This window comes from Eschrichtius robustus, chromosome X (genome assembly GCF_028021215.1).
Source record: "Eschrichtius robustus isolate mEscRob2 chromosome X, mEscRob2.pri, whole genome shotgun sequence".
NCBI classification, from domain to species: domain Eukaryota; kingdom Metazoa; phylum Chordata; class Mammalia; order Artiodactyla; family Eschrichtiidae; genus Eschrichtius; species Eschrichtius robustus.
In genome coordinates this window covers 44,990,591-45,004,160 of record NC_090845.1, presented here as the reverse complement: position 1 = coordinate 45,004,160, position 13,570 = coordinate 44,990,591, and the positions used below count along the sequence as shown (strand labels likewise).

General features: G+C 46.6%; 1 protein-coding gene across 2 annotated transcripts; it reads right to left on the bottom strand.

Annotated features, from left to right (window-relative positions):
• Positions 1-8,626: 8,626 nt before the first annotated feature.
• On the bottom strand, positions 8,627-12,236 carry RBM3 (RNA binding motif protein 3). Of its 2 annotated transcripts, none has more exons than XM_068533597.1 (7): positions 12,124-12,236; positions 11,399-11,518; positions 11,053-11,159; positions 10,300-10,405; positions 10,118-10,211; positions 9,551-9,636; positions 8,627-9,223 (listed from the first exon to the last, which is right to left on the bottom strand). In XM_068533597.1, exons 2-6 carry the CDS (start codon positions 11,499-11,501, stop codon positions 9,576-9,578), a joined length of 471 nt encoding a protein of 156 aa, XP_068389698.1. In that variant the 5' UTR covers positions 11,502-11,518; positions 12,124-12,236; the 3' UTR covers positions 8,627-9,223; positions 9,551-9,575. The 2 variants fall into 2 exon arrangements, with proteins under 2 accessions (XP_068389698.1, XP_068389699.1); XM_068533598.1 differs by having other exon boundaries at positions 9,551-9,633.
• Between the last annotated feature and the right edge of the window lie 1,334 nt (positions 12,237-13,570).

Genomic DNA, 13,570 nt, shown 5'->3' with positions numbered 1-13,570 from the left:
CTAGATCCCGCATGCTACAACTAAGAGCCCACATGCCACAACTAAAAGATCCCGCGTGCCGCAACTAAGACCCGGTGCAGCCAAAAAACAAACAAACAAAACAAAGAAACGTGGTGGGAAGAAATCACAGGAGAGTCAGCAATACAAAGGAGATCTACTGTCTCACTGCCAGAATTGATTTTTTGTTCTTGTTGTTTTTACAATATTCATGTTAAAATTTCAAAAATTATTTTAAAAACCTCATTCCTATAAGTCTATATATAAGATACTATATATAAGATACTAATGACAGGGTTGTTATAAATATGAATTAGCTATTAATGCAGAGAAAGTGTTCAGAATGACACCTGTTGCGAGAACATTTGCTGTCATTCCAGGAAGTAGTACAGTACTTTTCAGAAGGCAGTATAACCTGGTCACTGCCACAGGCTCTGACAACTATGTGGTCTTGGGCAGGTCACTTAACCCCTTTGTGACTCAGCCTCCTCATCTGAAAAAAAACTGACTCATAGACTTAGTGTGAGGACTAAATTAGTTAATATTTTTAAAGCTTAGACAAGCATCTGGAACAGAGAAGATATCCACTAAATGCTGACTACTGTTAGTTGTTTTAAAAACTTTTCCCGATAACAGATCCATCTGCCAGAGGTAAATCTGGTGCAGAATAATGTGGATGAGAACGACCACAGCCACCTCTTGCATTTATGCGCTCTGCATTTTTTCAATTTTTGTTTTTAAACATTTACACACTCTTACTGGATTAAAGATGGGTTTTGAACAACAAGCTGATAACAGAAGGCACTTTCAGTTTGTTCGGAGCCTGGAGAGAAAGGGGCAGAATTTATGTACATGAATGGCAGGTCAGTGGGTGGGGAAAGAAGGGTCTCAGGCCTGGGGGTATCAAGTCACCAGAAGCAACTCCTGGAGGTTGTGAGTGACCTTGGTTACAATCACGACATCTAAAAAAGCTCAAGTCCATGGGGGACCACAAGTCCCACCCACTCTAACAGAGTCTGGGGTTATTTTACTGTCAAAGAGCGATGGTTGAGGGTCCTAGCTGAATGAACAAAAACACGTTTGGACAGAAAAGACAGGTAAGCCAGAGCTGTTTGAAGATAATGCCACATCACAATAGTAACTTAAGTGATGGCAGAAACAGGCAGGGGCCATGGCTTTTTTGGACTCCTTTCTTCATGTGCCTCCTGCCTATTTGGCCTCCAGAGTTTATAACTGCAAAGGTGAGCATTGGACCCCACTGGCTGTGTCTGCTTTTCATTACTAACACAGGCTGAAATGAAACCTGAAGTTGGGCCTCATCCTCAGGAACTAAAAGGAGCACGATTTGAGGGAAAGCTTAGGTGGCTTGGGGTGACAAGGGTGTGCTGAGAATCAAGGCCAGAGAGCAAAATGGGAGGACACACGGAGCTGAGGTGTAACTGGCGTGTAGACCCTGAGTCCTTAATCGCTTATCTCATCCCTGAGGTTTCTTCCCAAATTGGACAAGTGGGGGTTGGGACATAAGATCATAATTTAAATCTGACCACTTCCTGATAGGAAAACGTTTGCCTCTGAAGCCAAAGTTCTCACAATCCCCAAAGTCTTAATGGTGACAACTCTCCATGGTCTGAGTCAGAAACCAGATTCCTACACTTGGGAAAAGCCTCACAGACCATTTGAGCAGCCTCCAGCAAGATGCAATAGCAAGCCAGCTTTCCGACAAATATTTATCAAGCCCCTATTAGGTGCCAGGCACTGGAAAAACAGCAGTAACTCAGACAAAAGGTCCCCACTCTAATGGAACTGCCATTTTAGCTAGAAAGATAAGTGATAAATAAGATCACTTTTTTAAATTGGTGCTATCATTAAAATAGTAGTTTCGTTAGCATTGCTGAGCAGTGGGCAAAGGGGGCAGGGATGAGAGAGAAATTTAAGCTGGTCACAACACTGTAAATCAACTACACTTCAATAAAATAAAAAATTTTTTAATAAAACAAAAATTTAAGCTGGAACCTGAATGAAAAGGAGCCAAATACACAAAGCTCTGGACAATGGATGTGTGGATAAGGCCAGTGAGGCCAGGAAGTGACTGATTCAGAAGAGAAATCACTCCACAGGGCTAGAACTGGAGTCACTCTACTTTTTTTTTTTTTTTTTTAATTTATTTTTGGCTGCATTGGGTCTTTGTTGCTGCACGGGGCTTTCTCTAGTTGCAGGGAGCAGGGGCTACTTTTCGCTGCGGTGCGCGGACTTCTCATTGCAGTGGCTTCCCTTGTTGCGAAGCACAGGCTCTAGGTGCGTGGGCTTCAGTAGTTGTGGGACACAGGCTCAGTAGTTGTGGCTCACGGGCTCTAGAGCACAGGCTCAGCAGTTGTGGCACACGGGCTTAGTTGCTCCACGGCATGTGGGATCTTCCCAGACCAGGTCTTGAACCCGTGTCCCCTGCATTGGCAGGCGGATTCTTAACCACTGCGCCACCAGGGAAGCCCCACTCTACTCTTAAGATCTCAATTCCATTTACCCAGTGAGTGATTCAGGGCCAGACTGAGGGCCTGAGCAAGACTGGACCCTGGGTTTGGTACCTCAGTCTCAGGTGATATAGCTACATGGGCACAGCCCTTGATTCGTCTCATTTTTTTCTGTTAATACACTGACCTACATCTAGTTGCTTTTTAAATATTAAGCCATCCTTGCTTTCTTGGGGTACGTTTCACCTGGTTTTGGTGACCGCCTGCATTTACCAAGCTCTTACAATATCCATCTTATAGAACTGTCACAACAGCCCTAATGAGGTAGGTGCAACATTTAGCCCCACTTTGAAGATGAGGAAAGTGAACCCTGGAGGGGTTTACTGCCCATGGCCACAGACATAGAAAATATTAAAACTAGCATTTGGACCCAGGCAGGAAGTAGAACTGGACTGTTTCTTATCCTGGATACCAGAAACCACCCCCCCTGGTAACTAGCCAGGAGTGTTGACAACAGTACCCTATCCCTCTCTCACCTCTCTGTATGTCCCCCCACCCACCCCCCATCCCCGCATCAAGTCCCAAGTCAATTTCCACTCCTGTCTCTCTTCTGACCTTGTGCACTGGTAGATCGGCCCTGAAATCTACAACAGCTTCCAGTTGCTGTGAGAAGCCGACCTCTTTAGGCCTCCTCTCCAACTTCATCCCCTGTTGCTTACTCTATCTGGTTATGTTCCAGTTACACTGGCTTTCTTGCACATCCTTTTCAAACTGCACAAATTGTTCCTGAGATCTGGAACACTCTCTTCTGTGCCTGCAAACACTTCTACTCATCCTACGCTAATATTACTGATAACAAGCACTTTGTGCCAAACACTTTTCGAAATATTTTACATAGAAAACCTTCTTTAATACTCACAACAACCCTATGAAGTTGGTACTATTATTATCCCATGTCACAGATCAGGAAATGAAGACAAAAAGATGAAGTAACCTGCCCAAGGCTGCACAGCCAGTAAGCAGTGGAGTTGGATTTACACCCAGGCCACCTGGCTCCAGAATCCTTGCTCCTAACCACTACACTATTTTTTTTTTTACCACTACACTATTTAACACCAATTCCCAAGGTACTTTGTGTGAGGTTCTCCAGTGTGGATTCATAACAATTTCTTTCTCTCATCCCACCCCCTTTGTTTTTGATCTGTCAGCAAATCCTGTCGGTTCTACCTTCAGAACGTATCCAGAATCCAACCTCTCCTCTCCACATCCACGGCTGCCACCACCACTGCTGGCCTGGACTACTGTGGTGGCCTCCTCACTGCTTCCGCCCTTGCCCCCTCCCCAAGTCTGTCCTCACAGTTGCCAGAGGGTCCTGTTACAACCCAAGTCAGCCTATGGCCCTCCTCTGCTCAGACCCCTGCTCCATCTCTCTCAGAGAAAAAGCCAAAGTCCTCCCCGTGGCCAGAGAGGCCCTACAGAACCAGGCCCCGTCACCTCTCCGACCTCACCTCCTGCCACTAGTCCCCTCGCTCACTCTACTCTGGCTGCACTGACCTTCTTGCTGTTCCTCACACACACCAAGCAAGCTCCCAACTCAGGGCCTTTGCACTTACTTGCTTTTTCTTCTGCCTCTAATTCTCCTCTTCCAGATGTCAAGGAAAGGCAAGGCTGAGATATTTGGCTGGTAAAGAAACATACCCTGGTTCGATTCAGATGTTTGCTACTTACATAGATAGCAGAAGCAAGAAGGGCCACAGATGCCAGTTCATGTCCCTCGTGCAAGGTAACACAGAAACAAAAAGGGGCCAGATGACTGCAGCGCAGATGGTAGGATACTGCGTTGCCAAGAAGCTAGTACATGCTAAGCAGTTCTATAACCTTAAATTGAGGGAGAGAAGGAACAGAAAGCCTCATACCTCACCAGAACCTCGGGAGATGAGAAACCAACTCATGGCAGCCTCCTCGGTAGAGATGATGTTAATGAGAAATGGCCTTGTAGCCTCTCGTGCTCTGTGTTCCGAGGATCACAGGGCGTTCTGCCAATACTTAGGTCAGCTTGCCTACGTGGCCTATGATACGTGCTAGGCAGCCAGAGCACCGTGGCGGGACCATTCCCCTACCATTCTCCCTCTAATTTCAAGTCTCTGTTGTAAGGTCACCTCCTCTGAGTCGCCTTCCCTAAACCACCTTGTGTAAGACCCCAACACTCTTCATTCCCTCTGCTTTATTCTCCTTAACGCTTGTCACTTTCTATCATTACATCACGTACCAATTTATGACTTTATCATCCGTAGACCCCAATATGTGATTCCTAAGCAAAGAAATTTGTTGTTATCTGTTGCTGTGTTCCTACTATTATTATCTGGCACACGTAACAAATGCTTGCTAACATTTATTGACTACACGTAACTACCAGACACTGTTCTAGGTGTTTCCCATGTCTTGACTCATTCAATGGGTATGATCCCCATTTTACCCTTAAGGAGAAAGGTTTCTAAGAGGTCCTGGGTTTTGAAGGAAGGCAGGCAGGACCTCTGTTGCTGGGCAAAGGAATGGTCCATCTGCCTGGAGAAGCCAGAGGGGTCCTGAGGGCTGTGATTGGTGAGGAGAGACAGGAAGGGGTTCTAGGACCTGTATCTGGTTTTGTTTGTTTTTTTGGCCACGCAGCATGGCATGCAGGATCTTAGTTCCCCGACCAGGGATCGAACCCGTGACCTCTGAAGTGGAAGTGCAGAGTCCCAACCACTGGACCACCAGGGAATTCCCTAGGACCAGCATCTGGAAAATATTGTCAGATGTCAAGAAATACAAGCTAGCATTGCAGGGTTTCTTGAGGCCCTTGGAATAGAAATGCCTGTAACAATGGAGAAGGCTTTGGGGAACAGGGGCAAGCCAGCCAGAAACAGCTGACCATGCCATCCACTTCCCATGCCAACGCAAAGGTCTAACAAACCACACCCCTAACGGTTTTCTTTTAACTTTTTATTATGGAAAATCTCAAACTTACAATAGTATTGATTTAATGTACTTCCATGTACTTATCACCCAGGTTCAACAATTATAAACACACTGCATTTTCTAAACTGCAGGCTCCATAAGCATTTGAGTGGTTTGGAGCCAACTGTTGTTAAAATATAACAAACTAGAAAACATCAGGGCATTTTGCACATTTAATTCATTAAACCTTTCTTCCACTTAAATAGACAAATGCATAGACTGTATCCCAATTTAAAAAAATGTACTTCTTACTAAGGATTGCAGTCAAAGTTTAAAATGGAGACCACAAGTTCTGTGCTTGAACGACTATTAAGTAGACAGAGTAAAGAAAACTTTCTGAATTTTACTTGAAGGAAGCTTAAAATTGAATTTAGAACAGCATATTAGAAATGTTTACACAGAACAATGCCACAGATTGTTTTCAACAATTTAGAAGGCTTAGGTTTCTTTGTGCCTTCACTGGTTATGTTAAAACCCATGTCCCATAGACTCTAGGGCAGTTCTCCATAACCTAACACTAATACTTCTGCAGTATATTGCATACATACTCACACTAAGTGGGAAAAAGAGATTATGAAAAGCTTCAGGTCTTGTCACTGAATTTGAAATAAAACGACTTTTAGTTTCGCAGATCTCTGTGCACTTCGAATTATAAGGGATCATGCTAGCCTGGAGAGGGGTGAGAGGTGGAAGAGGAATGCAGCTGGGCAGGAACTGTGGCATGCTTTGTCTCCAAAAGCAGGAGTGGAAGGAACACTGCCCACTGTTATCCGATATGCTTTCTTACATATCTAAAGTATTTACAGCAACTTATTTTAAAAAGCTTTTTGAAAGTTTACATCCCCAAAACCAGAATGTAGGGCAAGGTGTGGGGGTAGCATCACAGACCTACCTTGTTCTAAACGTCACCTCCAGTACCGCTCTGTGAGGTGGCACTATTATTCCCATTTTGCACATGTTGAACCTGAGGCAGATAAAAAAACTAAGCTAGGAAGCAGGGTCTGTGACTTCCGCCACATGTGGTGAGAGGGGCAGGGCTTGGGATTTATTTTGGACCTCAAAATGGGTAGGGGTTGGGGGTGTCTGTGAGATGTTCGTGTCAAGTTTGGTGGGGGGTAGGCAAGATCCAGGGATTGAAAATACAAATACTTGTAGGCCAGGGGTCTGGTCTTCACAAGCTTTGGGACACAGGTTCTCAAAGCACCTTTGAATGTGTTTCTGGTCTCAGTGGGTTCTTGGGAAACATGCACACTAGTGAGATTCTGGTCAAAGTGAAGAGGACTAATAAGCTTTTAATAAGGGTTTTGAATCTCAAGTCCAGAAATTGTATTGCTGAGTATGTGCCAAAGAAAACTGTGTCTTCTAGGCCCCTTTCCTTAGAGCAAGTAAACAAGACACTGGGCCTCCCAAGACTGGATTACTACACAGCACCTTCTGAAAGGACATTTATGGTTTTTGTTGATGTCACTTAGGGGATCATTTTGTTGCAGGAACTTAGTGATTATGGGATCCTGTCTCAGGCCACATTGCGAGACGGACATTTTACTTCCTGAGAGGTAGGATGCAGAGGTGCCCCCCACCCTAGGGAGTAACAGTAGTCCTCCTGCCAGATCCCACAGCCTTAATTCCCTGGAGGCCCAGCACAGAATGCCTTAGACTGAGTACTCAACCAGTAAGGAGTAGCCACAACGTCCCTTTACCTGGGCCTGGATCAGCGGGCCAGGCAGGTCTCTGAAGTTCCCAAGTCTCCATCCACCTGGCAAAACAAATTCATGACTGGATGGGAGGAATGGTCCTGGGGCCTGTCCCAACTAGCTGGGAGGCACAGGAGACAGGCCATCAATACTGGAACTCTCACGATACAGGGACCCATGTAACCTGTCAGCTCTGGTTGCCGTTTAACAGCACCATATACTGGGTGGTTTATAAACAGAAATTTCCCATACTTCTCGAGGCTGGAGTCCTAGATCAGGGTGCCAGCATGGCCAAGCTCTCCTGGGGGAGAGCTTTCTAGATTGCAGACTGCCAACTTCTCATTGTATCCTCACATGGTGGAGAGCAGGAGATTGAAGCAAGCTTTCTTAGTGACTATTATAAGGGCACTAATCCCATCATGAGGGTGGAGCCCTCATGACCTCATCTAACTCTAATCACCCCCCACAAAGGCCTCACCTCCTAATACCATCACATTGGGAAAAGTACACATTCAGTCCATTAACACCTGCCCCATGAATGAGTGAATAAGGCAGTTTAGGATGTCCTGAAACTTACAATCTGGTGGTACTTGGCTCAGCATCTGCCAGTTAGAGGCAAAGGACACAGCTGATCAGAAACTCTAAAGAGGGTTAGAGCCCATGGGGCTCCAATGCAGGCACCAGAACCATGACTAAAGGGAGTTAAAACTGAGGAACTACCACTTTACCACTTCAGACCCTCACACCACCATGGAAGACTGAACGCCTGTGGCTGATGCCTTTGCTAACTGTTTTTAACAGCTATAAACATGCTTATTAAATGCACTTGACCCCCCCCCCCAACAGAAAATGTAAATTGTCCATGAGGCTGAGAGACATGAGGTTAAATGACTCACTGAAGGTCAAATAAGTGGAAAGGAAAGCAGCAGAGCCTGGATTTGAATCCAGGAATCAGAACCCAGAGGCTGTGCTCCTAGAACCCTGTTTTCAAACCAGGATTCTCCTGTGTCCCTCACACCAAGGTGAGTTTACTGTACCTGCCCCCACCCCCAGTATTTCAGGAGCTGGCACCACTCTTTATGACAGGATTTAGCCTACATTCTCAGGACAATCTTGTGAGGAGGGCACCTACCTGATGCTCAGAGAAGACAGGGAGATTCAAACCCAAGCAGTCATTCCAAAGGTGACACCGAGATGATCACAACGGGACCAAGAGACCATCTCAGGAAACCCAATTCCAGCCATGAGGGGATTTCACCTGGACTCCCCACCCTTCCCACAAGCCTTATGTATACCAAAACCAATCCCAAACTCAACCAAACTTCGAACTCAAGGTCTCTACCCTTTTGGCAGTCCCTGCCCACCCCCTAACTAAATCTTTTTCTCAGTCTCCCTCTTGACCTTCTTCTACTTTTAATTTGTAATAAGCCTCTGTACCTTAATTTGAGTAAGGAAAAAGCACTATCAATATCGATTTGTTTTCAGATTTCATCTTTTTAATCAACTCGGTGAAAGACATCCTAAACGCTACATGAAACACAACAGAATATTTTTTTCTTCCAGTATTAAAAAAAAATGACACACAAATATTTTTAAGAAACTTCTATATAATCAAGGCAGAGATCTGGAGTAAAAAACACCTCTAAGTAATCATGTTCTTCATTTCTTATAGTTACAGTCAGAAATTGCTTCCTAATCACGATTAAACATTGTGTACAGGTGTTTAAAATGTTCCTAGATGCACATTATTTAAAAAAATCAGTCTGGCCAAACATTTTTTGCCAGAACCAACATTCCTGAGAGCCCGAACTAAAAAACTGGTAAAAAAGGAAAAAATATCCAGACTCCACAAATGTCTCAGAATTTGTCTTTAAATGGGAGAAAAATTTAAAAAAACACATGGAACTTTCTGAAAGGTCTTTAACAAGCTACCTTGGGAGCTCTACTCAAAAAAAAAAAAATTGATGTAACTAAAACAGATGTTTCAGTGCAGCTCCAAAAATCTTTATAAATACAGCCATTTGGAGGGATGGTCCTGGATCAGAAGAAGTTTTATTCCTTGTGTATCTGAGAACAGTAAGAAGGGGGAGAATTGTGATGTTGGGAATAGGCTAACATGCTCACTTCCCAGGGTTGATGAGGATGCTGAAAGGCTAGACAACAGGGACACCCCTCCACCTCTTTCATGCTCAACAGGAGTAGATGATTACAGACAAAACAGGTTTGACACCCCCCCACCCCGCGCCAAAGCAGACTAGCCTTTAACAGGCACCTGAGAGCAAGGCCTAGGAATGGTGTCAGGTGGGCTTGTTGAGGTATGCATAGGCAGGAGAAAAATGAGAGGGACAGGACTGGTACACAGAAGTCTGCTCGGTGGCAACACAGAAGCCTCACCTACATTAGGTGTGCATGCCTCATCTCAGTTGTCATAATTATCCCTGTAATTTCCTCCTGAGTAGCGGTCATAACCACCCTGGCTTCTGGGAAAAAACATACAGAGTAGTATCACAGGAACATCTTATATACACCTTCTGATAATACTAAAAACCACGTACACTTACAAATCCTGTCACATTTTTTATGTACTATAATATAAACTTTAACGTGTAAAATGAGATATATTAAACATGAATACGAAGTAAACATCAAATAATCCCATCATGTATAATTTAAGTATAGCATTTTAAACCATATTAAACATTAGTACACACAATTAATCAAAACAGTACAATAAACATGTGTCACCGTCTACTGTACATTGCAATTATATGACCTAATAACTTCTTGTTATATTTAACCCAAATTATTGTTTCACACTTATTTTGTAGTTTCATTATAATTTGTAAAAGCAAACACTAGTAGCACCACAGTAAGAAATGTATGAATACTCAGGCAGCTGAGCTGAGATCTTGGGGAGAGGGAAGAGCACCACCAGAGTACCCCAACCCCTTGGCTACCCACCTGCCGCCATAGTCTCTGGACCTTCCATATCCATATCCATATCCTCCAGGTCGGCTGTCATACCTGCCACTTCCATAGCCCTGGTCCCCACCACCTACAGCAGATAAAAAATATTCAAATGGCAATTGTCCAGCAGGCAACTCTCCTCCACATCCCATGATCAAACTTACCACTGCACTTACCTCTAGAGTAGCTGCGACCACGCCCATAGGCCCCAAAGGCACCCCCTCTTGTTCCCCGGGCCGACTTGCCCGCGTGGTCTACACGGATCTGACGACCGTCCAGAGACTAGGTGTGGGGAGACACAAGGAGGATGGATGGGTTGGTGGTCAAACAGAGCAGGGATGAGGTAAGAGCGGGCTGTGCAGGTGGGCAAAAGAGCCCAGAAATTCCTGCTGGGCACCAGCTTCTGGGTGCCACATTCCAGAACAAGCTCCTTTGACCAGAATGGCTTTATCAGGAGCTACAGAATCCCACAAAATGACCTGAATCCACCGTGTTCCCCCTGCTACTACTTACATCTTGACTGAACTCAGGTTGGGTTCTCCTCCCCACTCCTCTAAGCTGCCCGACTATTAGGGCTAGATAGACACCTCTCTTGGTTTGAGGCTTCAGAGTCCATCCCAGAAGACTCACGAGGTCCTCTCCGGGCCAGGCCCACAGGTCTGCAGACTCTACTACCTAAGCCCAGAGCAGGTCAACCATCCACAGGTGGCTTCTCGGCCTCATGCAGGACCAGTCGTCGCCTCCCAGGCAGCCCGGCTCTGTCTGCCGCTGCCCTCCACCCCCTAGAACAGAAGGCAGTCACGCTCCTGTGAGTGGGCACTGCGGAGCTTGGTGGCCGCGCTGCCCCTAGCAGACACAGAGGGAAAAACAGAAAGAATGGTCGAAGTGACAGATGGGAGCAGGGCCCCTATGCAGGTAGGCGGCCTCACCTCTCCATTCATGGCTCTCATGGCATCTGAGGCATGCTCTGGATTGGTGAAGGTGATGAAGCCAAAACCCCGGGATCGCTGAGTCTCCCGGTCCTTGACAACAACCACTGGAAAAGGGAGAGGGGAGAGAGTTAAGAGGGCAAGTGGCAAAGCGTGTTGGACCCTCCTCCCACCAATCCTCAATGGAAAATTATCGAGTTCTCAGTCTTAGACCTAGGGACAAAAGCAGGAGAGCATTAATGTAAAGGCCTGGGGTCCTGACCCTTTTTTCCTGTTTCCTGAAACGCATGGGCCCCAGACTTTCCTCCACACACCGCCCCCATCACGTGTCTGGCCCATGTCTCACCCTCAGAAATAGGTCCGAAGCTGCTGAAGTGGTCTTCCAGAGCCTGCTCATCAGTGTTAAAGTTGAGCCCTCCCACGAAGAGCTTCCCTTCTTCAGAGGACATGGCGGTAAATTCAAGTCCTGTGGGAAGAATATGGAGAAGAGTGGAAGACGCAGTGTAGACGGGAGAAAGAGATTGGAGAAATGAGAAAAGATAAAGAGAAGAGAAGAGAACACAGAAGAGACAAAAGGAACAAAATACGGAGTAACTACGGAGAAACACAGAAAGGCCAAACAGGCGGGAACCTACGGGGCGAACTCAGCGAGGAAGCCATTTGGGGGCCGCCTTCGCGCATGCCCACAACATCCCCCGCCACCGCGCCCGTCATTTTGTGCGGCCGCGCATGCCCAGAACACCCTTGCGCTCCCTCCTCACCCGCAAAACAAGATGGCGGCGGTAACGTACGAAAACCCCCACCCCCACCCAGGTCTCCGCTGTCGCGCGGTCACCGCCACCAGCCACGCCGCCAGCCCCTCCCGGCTTTCCTCGCACTCGGATGTAGCGCGCCAGCCTCGCACCAACCAAAACGTGTCACCTCCGAGCACGGGACCCACCCGCCCCGAAGAAGCCCAAGCCTACGTGTCAGAAGCCGGTACTCTCCCCACTCGCGCACCTCGCTCTCGCCCGGCGTGGCACACGTCAGTGGGGCGAGGAGCGGTCGCTCCGCAAAACACACGCTGCTTACCTGGAATTTAAGTAAAAGGCCGAAGAGACAGCTACCGCCAAGAAGCCGAGAGACTGGGAAGGGCGCCGCGCGGGAAGACTCCTGATAAAGCGTACGTAGCGTCACGTCACGGATCGTCCGCCACGCGTGCCGGCGTGCGCGCTCATTGGCTGAGGCCAGTGAGGGGGCGGGGTGGGAGGAAGGGACGGCAATGCAAAGGGATTGATGCGCTCAGCACGCTTCCGGGAATGGAGGCGAGGTTTGTGTAGTTTGTGCCCCCGGACATCAGCGTCTCTCCACAGGCCCCAGCCGTCTTCATCCCTTACACGCACGAGCCTTTTCGCTGTAACACCCATTTCCGTCCCGGACATCACCCTCACCATCCTTGACGTCGTCTCCCCCATTGGTTTTGACGTCTTCCTCTAGGTCCCTGAGGACATAATTACCGTCCTCTGATAACCTCTTTCACCTTATAGTCCTCTAACCTCATACCTCTCGAGGCCTCGATGTTTTATCTCCCCACTGTCCCTGACGTCATCGCCCTTCACAGTCCTTAACATCAGACCCTTTGTTTCTTAGTCCCTGACCCTGACCCCTACGTTTCCTTCTCTGTGCCCAACATCTAGCCACCTGTTATGGGACCCTTTTCCCTGGCATCGTTCCTTCTCATTTATAACTTCAGCCCTCATCCTTATCTGACAGCCTCCTGAAGCCAGTTTCTCGAATTCCCTACCAGTGGACCGCCTGAGGTGCCTTCTACGGAAGAGGATGCTTCAATCTTCAGAAGGAGTAAATCCCAATCCAACAGAACGATTATTTGCTGTCACTCAGAGTTGCTGAACCCTTGATCCACAGAAAGGACTTTCACAATACATAATGGACTTATCCAAAGCAAAGAGTGTCTGAGCCCACTCCCCACAGTTTGTTCTTGTTCAGCCTTCTGAGTGTCTGAGCTACCTTTACAATGAATGGATTTAACAGACTTTTCGTTTCTGAACTCCCCATCAAGGAAGAATGGGTTAGTTTGCCCTCAGAGACTCTAAATATGTCATCCATAGAATGGACTTGTCCAGCCTGCTAAGGGTCAGCACCCCAAACACAGACTAGATTTAACTTTTGGAGTACAGTATGGTATGCATCCACAAAATGGACTTGTCTGGCTTTTGCCATATCCAGACTTCTATGCCCAGGATGGACGTGAAGAGATTTCACATTGTCCACATACGTGCTAGTCTTAGCCCTCTGATAATCTGAGCCCCCATGCAAAAATTAGAGGTACTTATTTACCTCTCAAAGTGTCTGAGCTCTGATCATATTTCACAGTTCATGACACATCGTCATGGTTGTTCTATGCAAAGCCTCTCATTTTATTTATTCTTTTATTCCTGCGCCCAACTATCATTCTCTTCCTCCCACAGTTAACTATTTTACTGGGTTTAATGTGTATCTCTTGGTGTGATTTCATATA

What these genes read in the sequence shown, in the direction of transcription:
- RBM3 (XM_068533597.1), bottom strand. Translation starts at nt 11,501, where the DNA reads ATGTCCTCTGAAGAAGGGAAGCTCTTCGTGGGAGGGCTCAACTTTAAC. An exon ending in TGGTCGCAGCTACTCTAGAG is followed by an intron (nt 10,212 to 10,299) that starts GTAAGTGCAGTG and finishes TATCTGCTGTAG; the next exon opens with GTGGTGGGGACCAGGGCTAT. An exon ending in TCCAGAGACTATGGCGGCAG is followed by an intron (nt 9,637 to 10,117) that starts GTGGGTAGCCAA and finishes GTTTTTTCCCAG; the next exon opens with AAGCCAGGGTGGTTATGACC.